This window comes from Sus scrofa, unplaced genomic scaffold, assembly GCF_000003025.6.
Source record: "Sus scrofa isolate TJ Tabasco breed Duroc unplaced genomic scaffold, Sscrofa11.1 Contig59, whole genome shotgun sequence".
Classification (NCBI taxonomy): domain Eukaryota; kingdom Metazoa; phylum Chordata; class Mammalia; order Artiodactyla; family Suidae; genus Sus; species Sus scrofa.
Genome location: NW_018085257.1, coordinates 1,940,740 through 1,964,180, shown reverse-complemented (window position 1 = coordinate 1,964,180; position 23,441 = coordinate 1,940,740). Strand labels below are relative to the sequence as shown.

The 23,441-nt window shown below is 40.8% G+C and overlaps 2 protein-coding genes across 2 annotated transcripts in view; one reads left to right on the top strand and one right to left on the bottom strand.

Annotated features, from left to right (window-relative positions):
• The window catches only part of LOC110258970 (olfactory receptor 1B1), a 122,218-nt gene that overhangs the window by 56,394 nt on the left and 42,383 nt on the right, over positions 1–23,441 (top strand). The gene's annotated exons all lie outside the window — the stretch shown is intronic.
• LOC100524970 (olfactory receptor 1L4-like) lies at positions 12,102–13,073 on the bottom strand. The gene has a single exon (XM_013993829.2). The coding sequence runs from the start codon at positions 13,044–13,046 to the stop codon at positions 12,102–12,104; it is 945 nt and encodes a 314-aa protein (XP_013849283.2). The 5' UTR covers positions 13,047–13,073.

Sequence of the window (23,441 nt, the reverse complement as noted above, 5' to 3'; positions counted from 1 at the left end):
ATTATTATATCCCTATTTTACAGATTAAAAAAAGGAGTTTAGCAAAGTTAAATAACTAAGTAAGTGGTAGAGCTGGGATTTGAGTTCAGGCAGTCTGGCAGCAGAATGGGAGCTATTCCTTGCTGTGCTATGTCATCCCTGATACACTACTGTCTGTGGTCTTTTGTTAAGTGACAAAAGCAAGTTGCAGAACAATGGGTACAGAATAACCTCATTTTTTTCCAGAATGATGTCCCCTTTTTATGCTGTATTTGTTGTAGTGTGTGTGTTTCTATGGTGTCGTTGCCTCCTGAAGCAAGAGTGAAGGGAGAGAGTGGGGAGTTCCTTCTGTATTTAACTTTATATTATGTGTTTGCATTTGAAAATAAGGGAAATATGTCTCTTTTATTAATTTTACAATGAAAGGTGAAAGTTCCCTGAAATTCTACTTCCCAGAGAACTAGAGATGTATGTATGCTTTAAAGTTTTTTCCTCTGCCTGGATCTATACACATATTACATTCAGAAATAGGGTCATAATACTTTTTCCTCCATTCACAGATAGTATTTAAATGGATAATTTTGTATATGAATATTTTGCACTCCTGAGAGGTTTCTATGGCATAGAATACACTCTGAGAAATGGGCAGCTGAGTTGGAATTGGGAACATGGAACAGTTTTAGTAGATACTCCTGATCTGAGACAATTACCCTTCATCCCACTAATGGGACATGTACTGATGTGACTCTGGACTCTTTCCCCACGTCTTTCCCTGTGCCTTTTAGCTTCAGTCCTGGGACTGTGTTTTCCCTGGGGATGAAGGGCTATCTGACCCTCCTTGTCTTGAACCTGGAATTCCTCAGATTTATGTGACATTTCTCAGGGCAGTAGGGGGAGCCTCCTTCCCATTTAGCTGAGACTGATAACATTGTATATTCCCTCATGCCTTGGGCAGGTCCTTTCTCCCATTTTACCATCAGTAATATGGGCGTGGTTCAACTTTTTGCCTGCAAACTCTTGTTAGTGGAGACTCATATAACATTAAGCGTATGCATATAACCATGATAATATCATTGTGTCAAATCATATGCATTAAACATGTGCAGATTTGTATATCAATTATATTTTAGTAAAGTTGTTTAAAAAAAAACAGGTAGCATTGCAGAGCCTTGAAGTTTTGCTGACTTAATCTATGTAGATAAAAAGAGGATCCTGCTCACTTGTTCCTAAAAACTTTTCAGAGATAGACCTGAAAAGAATGCAGTGATTTTTTTCACTGCAATTGACAGAACAGTCTTACAGGCAAAAGTCAATTCCACTTACTTGTAATATCTCTTTCTTGCCCCCACAGCACAGTTCAAGGAGGTAAGCTCGTGTTATCTGATGCCAGACCATTACAGATGGTACTTATTTTGATGTCAAAATGCAGTGTCCATGAATGAGAGTGCTAGAGCTCCAGAAATGAACCACCTGTGCCCCTTCCTCAATATTTAGCCTCTCCTTCCCATGCGTTTGGTTTTGCATGACCCATATAAGGTGGAGGTAGGATGCTGCATTATTAAGACTTGGTGATGATTAAGAAGAAACAAGGGATTTTGAGTCACAGTCACCTTAAGAGTAAAAATCAAAGCACTTTTCATTTCTTCCAAAAGCACAATTAAATAGCTTGACTAAATGACGTTCATTCTTAAGGGTTTTTATGGCAACACCCTTGGTATTCGGAAGTTCCTAAGCCAGGGATGGAACCCTCACCACGGCAGTAACCAGAACCACAGCAGTGACAATGCTGCATCCTTAACCTGCTGGGCCACCAGGGAACTCATTCATTATTACTTACATACATCATTTTAACACTTTTCTGTTACTTAAATAAGATGCTATATGCTAACACATTTTCACGCGATATAGCATGGGTAAATGAAAGTGATTATGGTTATTAATAAAACATTTTGTGTTACTGGCAAAATAAAAAAATGTAGTTGAGTTAAAGAGTTTGGTGTGCTTTCTTCAGTTTTTAATTTATTGCTCCTACAATAAATTGAAGAATTGTATTTAGATGATGGGGCTTGTCATCAGTTAGTGGCTGAGAAGGACCAGGAGGGACCAGGAACCTTCCTAAGACTTTGAAATTACACTATTCCTCCTTGAAAGGTATTTACTCCCTTCCTTGACAGATGGCAAGTAGGGACCGTCTCTGTACTTCTCAACTTTCTTCATTAGACTTTTCTACTTTGTGGACATTCATCAGCTCAGGTTGGTTTTTCCTTCCTTGCTTCTTCACCACTTAAGAAGCGTGCTTCTCCTGGCCATCAGCCCCATGACACCAGGGAGCACAAATGTGGAACAAAGAATGCCCTTTACAACAAGATAGAAAAGGCCTAGTGGGTAATACCCAGAGTGAGCAAGGACAGCTGAAAAGTGACAGCTGAAAACTGACAAAATTTCAGGGAACATTTATTGGACATGTTCCATGCTTAGCTCTTTTTGTTTGTTTTGTTTTTGCTTTTTAGGGCCACAGCTACAGCATATGGAAGTTCCCAGGCTAGGGGTCAAATCAAATCAGAGCTGCAGGTGCCAGCCCTTGCCACAGCAATAGCCACATGGCATCCAAGCTGCATCTGCAACCAATACCACAGCTCATGGCAACGCTAGATCCTAACCCACAAAGTAAGGCCAGGGATGAAACCTGTGTGCTCATGGATACTGCTCAGGTATATTACTTTGGAGCCCACAATGGGAACTCCCTGTGCTTAGCTCTTCTCTCATGTAACCTTCACCACAGCACTGTGATGTGAGTAGTATTATTTCCCCCTTTTTATAGTTAAAGAGGCTGAAGTTCAGAGAGTTGATATCTTGTTATATACAGGATTCAAACACATGAATGCCTGATTTCAGATTGTGTGTTTCAAATGACTTGTTCAAACATCTCTCCCAGACCATCACCAGGTGGAGAGAACTCAGCTGGCATGTCCTTTGCTGGCAGAAGTCCTCAGTCCTGCCAACAACCTGAAGCCAGCCTGCCGACCTGCTGCTCCTCCTCCAGCTGTTGCTCCTCTCATTCCACAAAGTCACAGGCTCTGCTCTCCTCCTTGTCTTCAGAGAGAAGGTTGTAGAGACTTTAGCACTCACCTCTGGCAAAGTCTGAGCAAACAAGGGCTCTCTGCTTTCCCATCATCAGTATCTGACCTTAGAATCTTTCCTGAGACCGGTTTTGTTTGTTTTAGTTTTTTTTTTCATTTTTAAACATTTTATGGAAGTAGAGTTGATTTACAATGTGGTGTTAATTTCTGCTGTACAGCAAAGTGACTCATTTATCCATATACACATATCCATTCTGTTTCAGATTCTTTTCCTATGTTAGGTATCACAGAATATCGAATAGAGTTCTCTGTGCTGTACAGCAGGTCCCTGTTCACCACCCATTCCATAAACATCAGTATGCACATGCCAACCACAACCTCCAATACTACCCTCCCTTTCCTCTCTGGTAACCAGGAGTTTGTTTTCAAAGTCTGTGAGTCAGTTTCTGTTGTGTAAACAAGTTCATTTGTATCATTTGCAGCAACATGGATGGACCTAGAGATTATCATACTAAGTGAAGTAAGTCCAAGACAGATATCATAGGATATCACTTATAGGTGTAAGCTAAAAAAATTGAGCCCACGTTTTTGAAACCCAGCCTCTCCTTGCCTCCTCTCTTCCCATTGCCAGTAGTAAGACACAGGTGTACAGCCTGATGAACAGGGATGTCCTGCTCCTGGTTCTGCAGGGCCTTTTTCAGGATGGTTTTTCCATCCTCCCCTTTTTTAAAGCTCTCCTCTCTGCCGAGGTTTCACTCCCCTATCTCATTAAAGCCTTACCTAGCCCTTCCCAGCTGTTATTGTAGGTGTCAAGGCAAGTGGAATTTACAGTATGCCCACTGCAGTCCTTTGGTGAATAACTGTCTTTACTCTGTCTCCCCAGACCTTTGGTATATCCATCTGATCACCCAGAGGTGCTAACGTGGGACATTTGAAAACCTGTCTCTTGTGTTCCCCCCTGAGCTGGCCCTGCCTTACCAGGCATTTCCATCCTGAGACCCTCACTTCCCTGCAACCACTTCCCATGTTTGTTCTCAATCACGGTCACATCATAGGTAAGAATTTCAGTGTGTGCATGAGCCAGACTCTGCCCTAGTCACCTCACAGACACTGACACATTGAGGCTTTACAGACCCCACTTTACATGTAATGAAAGTGAGGCATTCCCACTCTGGTGCAGCAAGATGGACAGCATCTTGGCAGTTCTGGGATGGAAGCTCCATCCCCTCTCCAGCACAGTGGGTTAAGGATCCTATGTGGCATCAGCTGCAGCTTAGGGGGAAACTGTGGTCACGATCTGATCCCTGGCATGGGAACTCCACATGCCAAGGGGTGGCCACAAAAGAAAACAAAAACAAAAACAAAGCAAGTGAGGGAGAGGAATTGAAGTGACTTGTGAAGACACAGCTGGGTGGTGGTGGAGTCCAGCTTCAGAATGTATGCTCATAATGCCTGCATGATCCTCACTTTTTTTTTTTCCTTGTTCCCTTCCTGACTGATATCCTGACAGAGGTGACTGTGTGGCTCTGGGTTGTAGGATGTGGACAGTACCCTTTAAGGCAGGAACCAGTGCTTCACCCAGAGTAGGGTCTCCCAAAATGTGGGATCTGTGGTTCAAAGGAGAGAGAGGAAAAACTAGAGGAGGGTCAATGTTTCCCGGCTTTTGAGATGAAGGAGGGAAGATGGGGTTAGGAAAAGATCACAGGAAGAAGTTAACACCCAGGCTCTGTTCCCAAAGATCCCTCAGCCTGCCTACCTGTGGGCTTGACAGATGAGATTCTGGGTCCTGAGAAGGCCTGGGGGCCTGCTGATAGGTTGTGAACAGGCTCTGAATCCCCGAGGCAGGAGGCAGCTTGAAGTGCTGCTCTAAGTTCAGGACCCTGCTGGTTCTTCTCTCTGCCCACCGTGGGAATTGCTGACAGCAGGGAGGCCCCTCCGGGGGGGTGTCTTCCCCTCAGCCCCCAGCCAGCCTGGGCCCTGGGGAAGGAGCCCTGCAGCCTTCCCAGGAGGAAGAGCCTTCCTGATGCCCTCATTGATCTCTGTGTCCAGGAGCCTGGGAGCCTGGGCTCCAGGGGTGTAGCCTCTGCACCTGGGAAGGGCAGCAGAGCGATGAAGCCACAGGGTTGGAGGTGTGTTCATGCAGGTGCAAGTGCACTATGCACATGTGTGTGCGGGTACACTGTATGTGCTATTTGGACATGCTTGTGCTCCTGTGGGTGTCATTGTGTAGACAGGATGGAGAAGTGATGACCTCTGACCTCTCTGAGTGTCTTTGTCTGCATGGACGATGGTGTCTAGGTGCAGGTGTCATGTAATGGCAAGGGATTAAGGTTCAAGCTCTGGAGCCAGAGAAATAGATTCAGATGCTGGCACTGCTTCTTACACTTTCTGTGATATTTTGCAACAATCAACTTTTCTGAGCCTCATTTATTGTGATTTTTTTTTTGTTTACCCTTCTTAAACATTTATTGCCTCAGTGTCTTAAGGCAGACTACTTATGTTTAAATTTCAGTTCTATCAATTGTTCTATGGGTGTCTTTAGGGCAGTTATTTAACTTCAGTAACCCACCTGGTCCTCAAGCACAAATGGTATAGTAATCAAAACATTTAAATACATATTTTCTTTAAAAATTGTTTTCTCTTTAAGTAGACTTTATGTTTCATAGCAGGTATAGGTTCATGGACAACTTTATCAGAAAGTACAGAGTTCTCCTACATCCCATGCCCTTTACACAAATCTGCCCCATGCTTTCCATAGTGGCACATCTGTCATAGTTCATTAATGTACATTGATACATTAACACTGAAAATCCATAGTTTACATTAGTGTTCATTCTTGGTGGTATACCATCTATGGATTTTAACAAAAATATAATGCCATGTATCCATCATTATACTATCATCAAGAATAGCTTGGTTACCTTCAAAACCCTGTGTTCCACTGAATTCAATGCATTCTTTCCCTCCACCAACACTGGTAGCTACTGATCTTTTTTATTATTATTATTTAATTTTTGATAGTTATTCCCCCAATAAATTTTTTTTCTACTGTACAGCATGGTGACCCAGTTACACATACATGTACACATTCTATTTTTACACATTATCATGCTCCATCATAAGTGACTAGATATAGTTCCCAGTGCTACTACGGGTCTTGTTTTTTTAAACTGTCTCAATAGTTTTGCCTTTTCTGAAATGCCTAGTGGGAATCATTCAGAAACTAGAGAAAGAAGAACAAACAAAACCCCAAGCTAGTAGAAGGAAAGAAATCATAAAGATCAGAGCAGAAATAAATGATTTAGAGACAACGAAAACAGTAGGAAAGATCAATGAAACTGAAAGCTGGTTCTTTGAAATGATTAACAAAATTGATCAACCTTTAGCCAAATTCATCAAGAAAAAAATGGAGAGGATGCAAGTCTATACAGTTAGAAATGAAAAAGGAGAAATCACAATTGTCATTGCAGAAATACAAAGGATCATAATAACTACTACAAGCAACCAGATGCCAATACAATGGACAACCTCAAAGAAATGGACACATTTGTAGAAAGGTACAGACTTCCAAGACTGAACAAGGCATCACACACACTGTAGCCTTTTCAGATTGGCTTCTTTCATTTAGGATATGCATTTCAGGTTCTTCCATGTGTTTTCATCATCGCTTGGTAGCTCATTTATTTTTATTGCTGAATGATGTTCTATTGCCTGGATGTGCCACAGTTTCACCTACTGAAATCTAAGTAGCTAGAGACAATTTCTTGTGCACACACAGGGAATGCAAAAAGTGTATTTTACTGCCTGATAAAGGCTTTTGTGTGTGGGGCTTCAGTTTAAAAGCATTGCCTGTCTCAAGCTTCCAGGGTTCCAGTGGCTCTGCACAGGAGGTCCTTTCTCCCACATCACAAGTGAGGCAGGTGGTCCTCTGACTTGCCAGAGGTGTGGCCCAAATGAGATCCTGGTCTTATGGCTCCTTCTATGGTTCCTAAGTCCCAGAATCCTTCTGAGTGATGGTACCTGCTCTACCTTGTCGCTGACAAAGGGCAGGTGTGTTGGGTTAGGATAGTGCCTGGGGGTAGATGGACTCCAGGAGGCAAATCTCTGAAGCCTGGTGATGTTCTACAAGGCATGGGAAGGCTGAACATGGTGGTAGAAGAGGCTTGGGACCAGGTCCCCAGTTTCTTATGCTCTGGGGGTCCTGGCTGGCTTTACTTTTAAGTTTCCTTAGTCCATTAAGCCCTGGCATTCCTGCTTCTGTGCAGTAAACCCAGAATTACACTGGATGCATGCAGGTCGGTAGGGCCCTGGCTCAGATAACCTGAGCTTCTGGGTACAATGCTAAGGATTCCTTTATGGGATGTGTCTTAAATTCCTGATACGCCCAGAGGAAACCTCCTTCAGAGCAGGTCTTCTGTCCAGGGATGCAGTAGCTCTGGGCAACTCAGTAGTGTTTGAAGTCATAAGTCCTGCACTGGGTTCCCCCCTAAACTAATCAGCTTGTGCCATGTCTAAATTCTGCTGATGAGCCATCTGCTGGAGGGTGCTTGACTGAAAGGAAATTCTTATGCCTGAGGGTAGGGGGTTGGGGGCATCCTTACCCTCACCTCTGGTGTCTGCCTATGGGAAGGTCTATTATTGGCTTATACATTGGTTCCTTTTCAGGCCTCTTGGCTAATACCTCCTCCGTCAGCCTCTTCATTGTCAGAAATACTCAGCCCTCTTTCCCAGGCCCTCCTCAACTTTCATGTTTCACAAGCCTCCTTGTTTATGTTAATTGCTCTGATAAACAAGCAAAATAGGTTCAAAGAACTAAATTTTTATCAGTTTGGGACTGAGCAAAATTGCCAATACTTATATGTACTGAGCCTGCATAGAAGGACCCCAGTCCCTTCCGCAGTCATGTTCTCATCCAAGGACGTGATTACAGCAGTATTATTTAACTGTTGGAATCAGCCAGCCTCCTAGGTGTCTGCGTGGTGGAAGGAGGACTTGTGAAGAAGTTTCCTGGTCTCCCAAGGGTCATACAGATGCAATTTGCCTAACCTGGCAAGGTGTTCATAAGGTCAGCTTGGACATTTCCTCTGATATTATCTAGGTTCAGAAGGGACTTCTTCTTACAAGTGCTTATTAGTAACTTTCAAGTTCAATTTCTGGGCTTCCTTATTTGATTGCAAACCTTTTATGAATGTCTCCAAACATGACCTGCCCCCATGAGCTCACTCCTGAATGGTGGCAGGACATCTTCAGGGAATTGATTCATATTCTGAAAAAGACAACAGTTTAGTTCTGACTGAGAAGTTTAAGGGTAATCTTTCATTCGTATGCTATCTCATGATTGCTAGTTATGTTTCTCTTTCTTTGAATGTTTTGGAATATTTATAAGATTTTAAGTAACAGGTCTTGATTTAATTTTTAAATTAATTTTTGCCTTTAAGTATAGTTGATTTACAATGTTGTGCCAATTTCTGCTGTACGGCAAAGTGACTCAGTCATATATATATATGTATATATATATACACACACACACACACATTCCTTTTCTTATATTATCTTCCACCATGGTCTATCCCAAGAGATTGGATATAGTTCCCTGTGCTCTAGAGTAGGACCTCACTGCTCGTCCATTCTAAATGTAACAGTTTGCAAAAAGACCTTGATTTCTGAATAACTATATGTTGTTGAAAAAAGGAGTCTGGGCCTGACTGCAGAGTGAGGTTGACAGTAAAAAAAAAATAAGTTATGTTTCCTGGGATACAAGGAATTAATGAACTTTCTAAGTTACTGGAAGTTGTAATTAATGAATGAATGAATGTATATGTCTGAATTATTCTCATTCTGAAGTGGTTTATGTACTTGGTTGAGCATGAGAAAACCAGCACATAAATAGGGGAATTGGAATGGGTAGAGCTCTTCCAGGCCAGCCTCCCCAAAGCTGACTGATGTGTGGGTGACAGTGGCAAAAGCCAAATGTGCCTGAACCAATATGAAAGCAACTGCAACATGAGTTTGGTCCCTGGATGTCAATGGCTTCTTGATAATCGGAAGAAGACATAGTGACAACAATGGCAATGCACCTTCATGTTGGGCCCCTGTGGTTCCTGTGTCCTTCTGGTCAGCTATACACCTCTTGTTATATCTTTAAGGCCAAAAGACTTGCATTCAATTTCAGGTCCTGCCAGCAACAGGTTTTTGGTCCATAAAAGTTGGTGGTTATGGAAACTTGATGAAATAATTGAGGGAAAAGGATTCCAAAGAGCATCTATATGTTGCATGACTGAGATTATTGACAATAACCTAATCAGGGAAGGACTGATCGGGCAACACATCCACACATGTATTTACATGTGATTGGGATTGTGGAGTGGTCATTGAGTTAGTGCACTGAATACCGCTGGCTCTACCCTTTATAGATACACCACTACACCGTGCCTCTTGGTTCCCTTGTGTTTGGGTGGGGTCTTGAGATTTGTTGTGGAACAAGAGCTTTTAATGGAAACTTATGCTTGCTTCTGAACAGAGTATTTCACTGCCATTGCAAACCCTTCAAGAGGCTTTCTTAGTTTCAGCCAGAGTGAGGATTAATGGTGGTTGCTCTATGAGCTTTGGTCCCCAAGAGGTTAAAATGAGTGGAACTGTGCTTTTCTATGGTGAATGTAGAGTATGAATTAAAAAAAAATCTGGTTCTAAGATCCCGCGATTGTGAGATTTATAGTTCCCTCAGCATCAGCTTATCCTGACTGATATGAGCTGCCTTTTTCTAGGATATAAAGAGCATTTCGGGGGGGATTCTGGCCACATGGAGAAAATAAGGCAAGGAGAAGTTCCCACTGAGGCTCAGTGGGTTAAGGACCTGATTTCTTCCTTCAGTGGGTTCTATCCTGGCCTTGCTCAGTGGGTTAAAGATCCAGCGTTGCTGCAAGCTGCAGTGTAGATCACAGATGTGGCTGAGATCCTGTGTTGCTGTGGCTGTGACATAGGCCTGTAGCTGCATCTCTGATTCAACACCTGGTCTGGGAATTTCCATGTGCCACAGGTGTGGCTATAAAAAGAAAAAAAAGAAAGAAAATAAAAAGGCAAGGAAAAGGAGTTGAATACTTAGAATTCACACTCTTATGACCCTTTGGTGTTGGCAAAGGGGTAAATTGGCATAGGAGCATTTTCTATTTTCCCCCTGTCTTATTCTCACTGCTTTCAAACAAGCCCCACAGGGCATTTCACTGTCTCTCAAACCCACTCCAATGTTTACTACTTTTACCAGCTTGGATGGTTTCCACTATGTTTTTGCTCATTTTTCTTTTATTGATGTATAGCTGAATTATTCTATTAGTTTCAGATGTATAACAGTGATTTGATACTTTTATAGATTATCCTCCATTTAAAGTTATTATGAAAGATTTGGCCATATTCCTTGTGCTGTACAAAATATCCTTGTTGTTTATTTATTTTTTACATTGTAGTTGGTATTTCTTAGTCCCCTACCCCTATCTTGCCCCTCCCTTCCTGCTTTACTCTATGGTAACCAGTAATTTGGTCTATATATGTGTGAGTCTGTTTCCGTTTTGTTATATCCATTCATTTGTTTTATGTTTTAGATGGCACATATAAATGACTACATAGAGTATTTGTCTTTCTCTTCCTGGCTTATTTCACTAAGCATAATACCCTAAAGGTCCATCCACATTGTTGCAAATGGCAAGATTTCATTTTTATGGCTGAGTAGTATTCCACTGTGTGTGTGTGTGTGTGTGTGTGTGTGTGTGTGTGTGTGTGTGTGTACACCACACTTCCTTTATCCATTCATTGATTTAGGGATATTAAAATTGCTTCCATAGCTTAGCTATTGTAAATAGTGCTGCTATGAGCACTGGGTTATATGCGTCTTTTTGAGTTAGTGATTTCCTTTCTTAAATATATTCCCTGGTATAGAATTACTGGGTCCTATGGTAGTTCTGTTTTTAGGTTGAGGAAGCTTCAGACTGTTTTTCATAGTGGTCATACAAATTTGCATTCCCCTCAACATTGTTCTAGGGATCCCTTTTCTCTATGTCCTTGCTAACATTTGTTATTTGTAGACCTTTTGATGATAACCATTCTGATAGGTATGAAGTGATATCTCATTGTGGTTTTGATCTGCACAGCTCTGATTATTAGAAACATTGAGCATCTTTTTTTTCCATGTGCCTGTTGGCCATCTGCACATCTTCTTTGGAAAAATGTGTATTCAGTTTTTCTGCCCATTTTTAATTGTATTGTTTGTTTTTCAAGTTAAGTCATATGAGATGTTTACATATGTTGGATATTAACCAAATATTTTCTCTCATTAAGTAGGTTGTCTCTTTATTCTGTCAGTAGCATCCTTTGATGTGAAAAAGCTTGTAAGTTTACTTAGGTCCCATGTTAAAAATTTTGCTTTTGTTTCTTTTGTTTTAGGAGAAAAATCTGAAACAAATATTGCTGCAATTTTTCAAAGAGTGTTTCGCCTATGTTTTTCCCCAGGAGGTTTATAGCTTCAGGTCTTACATCTAGGTCTTTAATACACTTTGAATTTGTTTTTGAGTTTGGATTGAGAAAACCATTTTCAACTATTTGAAACGCTCTGCCCATTTCCTATCCTATTGAGCCATCAGTTATCAAAATTCAAAACATCCCAATGACAGTCTTTGCTCACTCCTCCAAAAAGTCTTTCCCAGTTTTCAATAAACCCATTATTTCTTATTTTTAAACATAGCAAAACTTCATAATTTCTTGACCACTATTCCATGTAAAGCATGTGAAAGAGTTAATTAGGGAGAGATTTATTCCTCTGTGTGAGTGGTAGAAACTGTTCCTACGTCTGGGTTCGAGGCAGCACGAGATATGGGATTTAACATATGTTCGTTCAATGTTATTGATAGAGACCAAGTGGTTCAGCTTCCAGATCAATATTCTCATAGTGGTTCAACACCACCACTTATTAACTCTTTGGGTTCCAGGTGAAAATGGGTAGGAACGAAGGGTAACCAGATCACCTCCCAATTGTGACATTCTATCATGTTCTTCCTATGAGTGAATTCTGTCCCTTATTTTCCTGAAACCCCTCTTCATATCTTTGTTCCTCAGGCTGTAGATGAAAGGGTTCAACATGGGTGTCACTGTCGTGTACATAACTGTGGCCACCCGGTCCTTCACCACTGAGTACATGGACAGAGGTCTAAAGTAGACATAGATGACACTTCCATAGAACAGAACCACCACAGAGAGGTGGGAGCCACAGGTGGAGAAGGCCTTCCACTTCCCGCCTACAGAGGGGACTCTGAGCACCGTGATGATGATTCTCAGGTAGGAGAAGAGAATGCAGAGGAAAGGGGCTGCAATGACAGCCAGGGTCTCAGTCATGGCCACCATCTGGATGGAGGTGGTGTCAGAGCAGGACAGCTTTAGCACCGGCTGGGTATCACAAAAGAAGTGCTTGATGATGTGGGAGGCACAGAACGATAGGCGGGACATGAGTAGCACACCCATCACAGAGTGCAAGTGAGAGATGGTGCAAGAACCCAGCAGCAGGAGGAGGCAGTGCCGTGGGCTCATAGCCATGTCATAATGGAGGGGGTTGCAGATGGCCACCAGCCTATCTATAGCCATAGAGGCCAGCAGGTAACTGTCAGTGTTCCCAAAGGCCATGAAGAAGTACATCTGGACCATGCAGCCCACATAGGAGATGGACTTTGTCTCTGAGAGTAAGGTCACCAGCATCTTGGGCACAATGGCTGTGGTGAAGCAGATGTCCATGAAGGACAGGTTGCTGAGGAAAAAGTACATAGGGGTGTGGAGCCGGGCATCAGAGTGGATGGCCAGGATGATGAGTACATTGCCCACCAGGGTGACCAGGTACATGATGAGGAAGACAGCAAAGAGGGGTTTCTGAAGCTGAGGGTCGGAAGAGATGCCCAGAAGGGTAAAGTCTGACATGCTGCTGCTGCTGTAGTTCTTTGTCTCCATGTCCATGTCCTTGACCTCCTGGAGAGAGTTTGGAGGAACCCTGGGTGAGATGTGAAGGGCAATTTGACCAAGATGGCGTGTTCTCTACCTGCCAGCCTATAAAGAAGAAGCCCGCTGCTCTTTGTTAGGATATTTCCATCAACAAAGTACAGAGATCAGGGGGTAAAATCCAACAAGGGGCAATTTAAATAATTCCAAGATGCTCCCTACATGAGAAACTAAACTTTTCGTGGATGTTGTTAGGAAATTCTAGGTTTCCTAATTTGTCTGAGTTCTTCTCAGTACTCTTTCTAAAGATTGTTCTGAGGTTGCTTCTTGACTGATATCCTAGCCCCCTTGTTCCTTTTGCTCCCTTCTTGTCTTAGGGGATGGGGCTGTTAGGTCATGCCTTGAATCAGGATGCTTTTATACAGTGGGTCTCCATGAATGAGGTCCTCTCACCATGATCCTCTCCTACTCATACATCCAGAGGTGATGGTCCACGTGGTCAAGGGGATTGGACAGAAGTAAACATTGCATTCAGTTGATTCCCTTTGGTCCCAGAGAGTTCACATGAGACTTTCCTACGGCTTCTGAACAAAACCTGCTTAATATTTATTCAGGCATTTGTATTTGTTTAACCATGATCTGGACACTTGAAGCCTAAGTTTTTGGTTGAGGAATGCCACACAAAATATGAACAGAATTTACCACTGAACAACACAGGTGTACCATGCAGATCCAGTGATATGTAGATTATTTCAACAAATACATAGTGAAGTACCACTTCATCTCTGGGTTGGTTGAATCTGTGAATGCGGAACTTATGGCTTTGGAGTGCTGACTGTGAAGTTAAATGGGTATTTTTAACTCAGGAAGATGTCATGTTTCTTCCCCTCACTTTCTTCAAAGGTCAACTGCCCTACAGGGAATTTCCTATGGTACTGAGTTTATTCCTTTAAATACATGTTTTTCCTGACTACAAACTTTGATGGTCTCACTCTAAAGATTCCAATAATACAAGAATATAACCCTTTGAATATAAGAGTCCCATTCCCACCAATACCATGGAAAGAGGAGGCACAGATGGCCTCGGTTACTACTATTGTGTCACATTGCTCATATGGTGGTTCAAGCCATTGAAAAAGCAAAATGAATGAAGAGGAGTCATAAAGATTAGATAAAATGAAACTTACACTTAAAAAAGTGATTTGATTGTCCATCTACAAAAATCCAAGAGGAACATCTGCACACTTTAAAAACCTATGAGGATTTCCCTGGTGTTTAGATACAAAGTAAGTATACAATTACTAATACTTTGCATGTATTAGAAAAACATATGAAATGTTTCAATTGGCAATGGGATGAAAGTCTAAAATAGAATTAGGAATCAATCTGAGAAGGAGTTTGTAAAAAGAGATGAGAATAACTATTCTGCTATAGAACTATAATGGAATAGAAAGAATGATCAGACTGAGTGGAAATGCAATACTCCAAAAAAGGAAGATTCAATATTTTTAAATGTCTGTTCTTAGTCTCCACAGGTAAATGATATCATACATCATTTGTACTCCTCTGTCTGACATATATAACTTAGCACAATGCTCTTAAGGTCCATTCATGTTGTCATACATGGTAGGCTTTCCTTCTTTCTCATGACTGAATCTAAAAAAGACAAACTCCTGGAAAGAGAGAGTAGAAGGGTGGTGGCCAGGGGCTGAAGGGTGGAGGAAATGGGCAGGTGTCAGTCTGAGTCAAAGGTACAAACATCCAGTTAATAAGATCAATAAGTTCTGGGGATCTATAATGGCACATGGTGACTACAGTTAACACAATATTATATACTTTATAGAAGAGTAGGTCATTCACTTATTTATTTTATGAAATATCATTGATATGTAACATTGTGTACATTAAAGTGAACCACATGTTGATTTGATATGTATTTATACTGCAGTATAATTACCATCCAAACATTAGCTAACACCCCTCTCTCCGCACGTAATGATCATTTATCTCTTTGTGTTGGGAGTAAGCAGGGTCTAGTCTCTTAGCTACTTTTGAAGTGCATATCTAATTTAGTGCTGTTGTCTATAATTGCTGTGCTGATCTCCAGCACTCTTTGATCTAATGATTGTGATTTTGTACTTTTAAACAATGTTTTCTCAGTTCCTCTAATTCCCATCCCTGGTGACCACCATTCTTTATAAGTGAGTAGATCTTGGATGTGCTCACCACACACACATACACAAAGATAATGCTGTGAGGTGATGGAGGTGTTAACAAACCCTACTGTGGCAATCATTTTGCAGTTAATAAGTGTATCAAATCATCACATCATATACCTTAAATTTACACAGTGTTACATGTGAATTATATCTCAAGAAATCTGGACATAAAGTCAATTCTCAAATTAATAAAATTCACATCATCTACAAAAACACCTCAAGGGAATTTAATGGGACTTGAGAAGGTCCTTCTCAAAGTCATCTACATGAATAAATGGCCAAGGAAAGGCGAGATCATTTTGAAAATACTTCAATAATGAGAGATGACTTTTCTAACTGAAAATCAAAGCACATAATAATGAAAAACAATAAGGTAATGGTACGCACAGAGAAGAATAAGTGAATGGATCAACATAAAGAATTGTATGTACCTGTATATATACATGGATGTAGATCTAGATGTATCTAGAACTTAATATATAATATTTATTTCATAGCAATGGAGAAATGATGAGCTATTAAATAAGTGACCTTTATGACACTGGCTGAACATTTGGAAAAAATTAAGGCAGGGTTTCTCTCTAACCTGCACATTGCAATAAAACTCTTATAAATGAATTATCTAAATGTAAACAATCCAAACTATAAAATAGATTAGCCCAAACTAAAGGGAACATGTTTTATGGTCTCACATTGGGGATGCCATTCCAAGAAAAGAAATAAAATGTAGGGGGCATGAATGACTAAATGGCATAATGTGAAAATTAAACCAAAAGAGACAGTAAGACAAGGTAGAAATTCTAGGCTCCAAGAAAATATATACAACATATTCTCCAATTAAGACATACAAGATGTTCAACCTCATTGGTGATTAGAAAATATAAATTATACTTAAGTATAATTATCATTCATTGGAATGGCTTTACCTTTTTTTTTTTTTTTTTACAATATCCAGGGGGAAAAAGACCCTTACATAACCTGATAGTCAGGAGGTTATCAAAATAAACCTTTTGGTAGTTTCCATCATATCTGAAAACCTACATCTCCTTATCCAATAATTCATTTATAAAAATCTATCCTTTAAAAGTAGTCATATATGTGTAGCACAAAATTACATACACACATTTTTATTGTAGCACTCCTTATAATACCAAATAAAACAATGCAAACAGATGAACAAAATAAACAACCCACAGATAATGCAACCTAAATATCCACAAATAGTTGAATTATTAAAATAATTTACAGTGAATTAGCATTACTTCATATCACATACTCTAAAGAATTTAAATGAGTAATGCTAGTAAACTTTTATTAGCCCTGGATATATGCAACATACTGAGCTAAGTCTTTACATGTCTTTTATCATTTTATTGTCTCCAAATCCTAAGAGATAAGCACCATTATATCCCTATTTTACAGATTTAAAAAAATGAGTTTAGCAAAGTTCAGGCTGTCTGATGGCTAAGCAGGAGCTATTCCTTGCTGGGCTGTGTCATCCCTGTTACACTACGTCTGCGATATTTTAAGTGACAAAAACAAGTTGCAAAACAATGGATATAGAATAATCTCATTTTTGTCCATGAAAGAGTTCTCCTTTCTATGCTGTACTTGTGTGGTGTGTGTGTTTCTGTGGTGTCCTTAACTCCTAAAGTGAGAGGGATGGGGGCGGAGGGGTATGGGGGAGTTCCTTCCGTATTTAACTTTTAAAAAATAAGGGGCACATGTTTCTTTTAATAATTTTATAATGAAAAGTTGACAGTTACCTAAAATTACACTTCCCAGAGAACTAGAGATGAGGGTATATTTTAAAGTTTTTTTCTCTGCCTGGATACATACACATATTCAGAAATGGGGTCATTTATCCATAATACTTTTTCCTCCCATCACAGACAATGTCAAAATGGATATTTTTGTACATAAATATTTTGCATTCAGGAGAGGTTTTTGTGGAAGCATAGAGTATATTCTGGGAGATGGACAGCTGGACAGCTGAGTTGGAGTTAAGAACCTAGATTTTTTTTTTCTTTTTGGGCTGCATTCTTGGCATATGGAAGTTCCCAATCTAGGGGTCCAATGGGAGCTACAGCTTCTGGACTTTCCCACAGCTCACAGCAAAGCCAGATGTGAGCTGTGTCTGAGAATTACACCACAGATCATGGCAACGCTGGACCCCCAACCCACTGAGCGAGGCCATGGATCCAACCTCACGGATATTTGTTGGATTCGTTTATGCTGCACCATAATGGGATCTCCCAGAATATAGACAATTTTAGCAGATACCTCCAACATGAGGCAGTTATCCATTCCACTCCTGGGAAATGCACTGATTTGACTCTGAACTCTTTCCCCATGTCTTACCTTTTGTCTTTTAACCTCAGTTCTGGGACTTTGTTTTCCCTGATGGTGAAGGGATATCTGACCCTACTTGGTCCTGAGCTTGGAATTCTTCGTATCTATGTGACATTTCTCAAAAGAGTAGGGACTTCCTTTCCATTTTACCTGAAAGTGATAATATTGTGTATTTCCTCATGCCTTGGGAAGGTCTATTCCCCTCAATGTACCATCAATAAGGTGGGGGTGTTTTAACTTTCTGTCTGCCTATCCCTATTATTGGAGATTCAAATGCCATTTGTATATTACCATGTACCATCACCACAGCAAATTGTGTGCTTTAAATATGACTTGTAAATCAATTATACTTCAACAAAACTGTAAAAAGTTTTTTAAACTTGTTTTTTAAACACTTTTGTTTTGAAATGTAGTTGGTTTACAATGTGGTGTTAATTTCTGCTGTACAGCAAAGTGATTCATTTATACATATACACATATCCATTCTGTTTCAGATTTTTTTTGCATGTTGGGTATCACAGAATATTGAGTAGAGTTCCCTGTGCTGTACAGCAGGTGCATAAGTTTTTCTGTATCATTTTCAGCAACATGGATGGACCTAGAGATTATCATACTATGTGAAGTAAGTCCAAGACAGATATTGTAGGATATCACTTATTGGTGGAAGCTAAAAAATTGAGCCCACTTTTTTGAAACACAACTTCTCCTTGTCTCCTCTCTTCCCACTGCTGGCAGTAAGACACAGGTGTGCATCCTGCTGAACAGAGATGTCCTGCTCCAGGTTCTGCAGGGCCCTTTTCAGGATGGTCTTTCCCTTCTCCCCTTTCTGAACTCTCTCCTCTCTGCCGAGGTTTCACTCCCCTATCATATGAAAGCTTTACTTTGCCCCTTTTATTGCAGATGTCAAGGCAGGTGGACTTTTACAATATGCCAACTGGAATCCTTTTTGTGAATAATTGTCTTTTCTTTGTCTTAATATTCCTTTGGTATCCATCTTATCCACCAGAGGGACCTAAAGTAGAATAATTGCTGAAAACCAGTCTCTTGCGTCCCCTGCTGTGCCAGCCATGCCTCACCCAGGTATCTCCACCTTGAGACCCCCACTTCATTGCAGCTGTTTCCCAAGCATATTCTCAACCACTTTCATGTCCTAGCTGAGAATCACAGTGTTTACATGTGCCAGATGCTGCTCTAGGAACTTCACATACATTGACACACTTAGTCTTTACAGACCCCACTTTACAGGTAATGAATGTGAGGCAGAAGGATTTAAGCAACTTCTGAAGACCACACAACTAGGTTAGGTGGAGTCTAATGATTTCAGAATGTGTGCTCTTAATACCTGCCTGATCCTCACTTTTTTGTTCCCTTGTTCCCTTGATGACTGATATCCTGGCAGAGGTGACTGTGTGGCTCTGGGTTGTAGGATGTGGACAGTACCCTTTAAGGCAGGAACCAGTGCTTCACCCAGAGTAGGGTCTCCCAAAATGTGGGATCTGTGGTTCAAAGGAGAGAGAGGAAAAACTAGAGGAGGGTCAATGTTTCCCGGCTTTTGAGATGAAGGAGGGAAGATGGGGTTAGGAAAAGATCACAGGAAGAAGTTAACACCCAGGCTCTGTTCCCAAAGACACCCCTCAGCCTGCCTACCTGTGGGCTTGACAGATGAGATTCTGGGTCCTGAGAAGGCCTGGGGGCCTGCTGATAGGTTGTGAACAGGCTCTGAATCCCTGAGGCAGGAGGCAGCTTGAAGTGCTGCTCTAAGTTCAGGACCCTGCTGGTTCTTCTCTCTGCCCACAGTGGGAATTGCTGACAGCAGGGAGGCCCCTCCGGGGGGGTGTCTTCCCCTTAGCCCCCAGCCAGCCTGGGCCCTGGGGGAGGAGCCCTGCAGCCTTCCCAGGAGGAAGAGCCTTCCTGATGCCCTCATTGATCTCTGTGTCCAGGAGCCTGGGAGCCTGGGCTCCAGGGGTGTAGCCTCTGCACCTGGGAAGGGCAGCAGAGCCGTGAAGCCACAGGGTTGGAGGTGTGTTCATGCAGGTGCAAGTGCACTATGCACATGTGTGTGTGGGTACACTGTATGTGCTATTTGGACATGCTTGTGCTCCTGTGGGTGTCAGTGTGTAGACAGGATGGAGAAGTGACGACCTCTGACCTCTCTGAGTGTCTGTGTCTGCGTGGACGATGGTGTCTAGGTGCAGGTGTCATGTAATGGCAAGGGATTAAGGTTCAAGCTCTGGAGCCAGAGAAATAGATTCAGACGCTGGCACTGCTGTTTACCTTTCTTAAACATTTTATTGTTTCAATTTTTTAAGCCAGACTTCTTACTTTTGAATCCCATTTTCACTATGACTAAATGGGCAAGTTATTCAGCTTCACTAACCTACCTTGTCCTCATCTGTATGTAAAGACAAATTTGGGGTTGATTTTTTAAATTTTTTTCTACTTTTTCTTCTTTAACTCAACTTTTCTTTTAGAGCAATTTAGGTTCACATCAAAACTGATCATAAAGAATAAAGTTTCTCATATCCTCCCTGTCCTCATACACACAGTCTCTCCTGTTGTTAACATCCTGCAACAAAGTGGTACATTGTTACAGTGAATGAGCACACCTTGGTGTATTTTTGCCCATAGTCCTTTGCTGATATTAGGGTTCTTTCTGGGTGTTGTGCATTCTGTGGATTTGCTAAATGCATAGTAAGTGTAGATACAAAGAAGTGTTTCATATGAATCATTTCACTGCCCAAAAAACCCTCTGTTCTCTGCCTGTTCACCCCTCCCCCCACTCCCCCAATCCCTGGCAACCACTCATCATTTTACTGTCTGCATGGTTTGCCTTTTCTAGAATGTCATTTTGTTGGAATCATATATCTTAGATTATTTTTGGATTGGCCTTTTTTAGTTAGTGATAGACATGTAAAATTCTCCCTCTCCTTTCGTGACATGATCTCCCATTTCTTTTTGTAGCTGAATCATACTCCAGCATCTGGATGTCCTGCAGTTTATGTATCCATTCATCTACTGAAGGACATCTGGGTGGCTTTCTGATTTTGGCTACTATGAATAACGCTGCTATAAACATCCATATATACTTTGTGTGGACATAAGATTCCAACTGCTTTGGGTAAATAGCAAGGGATATGATTGCTGGCTAAGGGTATGTTTAGTTTTATAAGAAACTATGAAACCACCAAACTGTCTTCCCAAATGGCTGTACCACTTTACATTCCCACCAGCCAAGGATGAGAGTTCCCTGTTGCTCTGTCTTCCTCAGCTCTTGGTGTTGTCAGTTCTTGATTTTGGCAATTCTAATGGGTGTGTAGTAGTATCTCTTTGTGGTTTTCATTTGCATTTTACTGATAGCATATGATGTTGAGCATCTTTATTGTATGCTTATTTGCCATATGTATATCTTCTTCAGGGAAGTGTTTGTTCATGTCTTTTGCCATTTTTGAAAATTGGGTAGTTTGCTTTCTTATTCTTGGGTCTTAAGGATTCTTTATACATTTGGGCTAACAATCTTTTTTTAGATTGGACTTAGGGTTACCAAAGGGGAAACCATGGCAGGGGAAATGATCAATTGGGAGGATGGGATTAACAGGTACATACTACTAAATGTAAAATAGATGACTAACATGGACCTATCATATAGCCCAGGGAGTCTTACCTGGCATATAATTATCCCTCAACAAATGTTAGTGATACAATGAGGATGGTGTACATGTCCCCGTGTCCTCAATATCCATCTTCCTGCCAGTTCCCATTCCCTTCTCCATCCTACTGAGCTCTGTTGATGGGGCTTTGATGCATCTTAAGAACCATGCATGTTCCCATGGTGACAGGCACTGTAGGTACTGGAATAGGAGATGGTTCCTGAGCTCTAGGCAGGCACATCCATCTGTACTCCTATAGAATATCCCATGGGCAGCTCAAAAGGATACATTCCAAGTGGACTGTACTTCTAAAACTTGCTCCTTTCCATTTCAAAAACTTCTGCTTTATTTTTTGAGGCCTACTTTTGATACCATCTCTTTGGTAAATTTTATCTGGACTTTTTAGATAAACTAAGCAAATATTGCCTCTAGCCTCCTACAGCACTTTGCCCACTTGACATCACATTGTGTAGTAGTTGTCTCTGTCCCACCTGGTGGATGGAGACTTCCCACCAGGCTGTGAGTCCTTTTGAGGGCAGTGACTGTGTCCTGTTAAGGTATCTCCAGTGCTGAAAATCCCATGTAACACATAGTAGGGCACTCAGTAGATATCTATTAACTTGAATGGGACTAGAATCCAGAAGAAGACCTACATAAAAATATATCTAGCCTTTTTTTGCCATTTATCTTTTTGTTTTGTTTTGTTGGTTGCTTCATTTTTAGGGCTGCAACCTATGGCACATGGAAGTTCCCAGGCTAGGGGCTGAATATTAGCTGCAGCTGCCAGCCTATATCACAGCCAGTGTAACACCACATGTGAGCTGTGTCTGAGAGATATGCCACAGCTTGTGGCAATGCCAGATCCTTAACCCAATGTCCGAGGCCAGAGATTAAACTGGCATGCTCGTAGATACTAGTCAGGTTCTTAATCTGCTGAGCCACAATGGGAATTCCCATTTAGCCTTTTAGCATCTGGTGGAAAAGAAAATTGTGGGATGACATTCAGTTGGAAGAAAATACATTTACATCTCTAGTATACTACTACATATACAAATAAATTCCAGATGAATTTGAAAATCTAAAGCAAAAATCTATAAAACTATAATAGGATAATACAGAATATTTTTGTAATCCTGGGGTGGATCAACTCTTCCCCAACAAATTATAAACCCTGAAGCTCTAAAATAAAAGACTGACAGGTCTGACTACCTTAAATTGAAAACCTATGTGATAAATGATTCCATGAACAAAGTTGAAAGAGAAGAGAAAGACTTGGAGAAAATATTGATCTATATAAAATATCCATGCAATATGCTGCATATAATATCTGCACAATACAAAGGATCCCAATAACTCAATAATAAAATAAAAATATTTCAGTTGTGGCAGGGACCATGATTTTTATCAAATATTCCATATGAAAACAAACTTCCCACCCCCTGCAGTTTGGTATGAACACTTTATGTATAGAAGGCATAGGGTGCATTTGAACAATATATATGTAGAATATGTTTATGTAAGTATTAATTATACTAGAGACAAGAAAAAAATAGAAACTCTCTAATGTCCAGGAATAGAGAAATGGTTAACTAAATTGTAGTGGCTTCATATTATAAAATGATATTAAAATACTGTAGAGGGAGTTCCTATTGTGGCTTAGTGGTATCAAAACTGACTAGTGTCCATGAGGACATGGGTTCAATCTCTGGCCTTGCTCAGTTGGTTGAGTATTTGGCATTGCTGTGACCCATGGTGTAGATCTCAGCTGCAGCTCAGATCCCATGTTGCTGTGGCTGTGATGTAGACTGGCAGCTGCATCTCCATTTGGACTCCTAGCCTGGTAACTGGCATATGCCACAGATGCAGCCCTAAAACAATCAAAAATACTAGGGAACAGTTAAAAACAATAGTGTATATTGTACATAGTAGTGCCTTGGAACTGAGTCATCTCCAAGACATCTTATTAGATGAAAATTCATGTTGCAAGATAATATATTTATGTAGTGTGATTTCAATGTTATGAATCTTTAAGTGTGCTTATGTTAAAATATATTTCTACATATAACAGGTTTGTAGGTGGGAGTCAGAAGGGACTTTCACTTTGAATCCTACAATTTGACTGTATTCATGTGTTATCAGTGTCCTTTGGAAATAAAACCTGGAAAATAGAATGAAAGATTAGAAACATATAATTA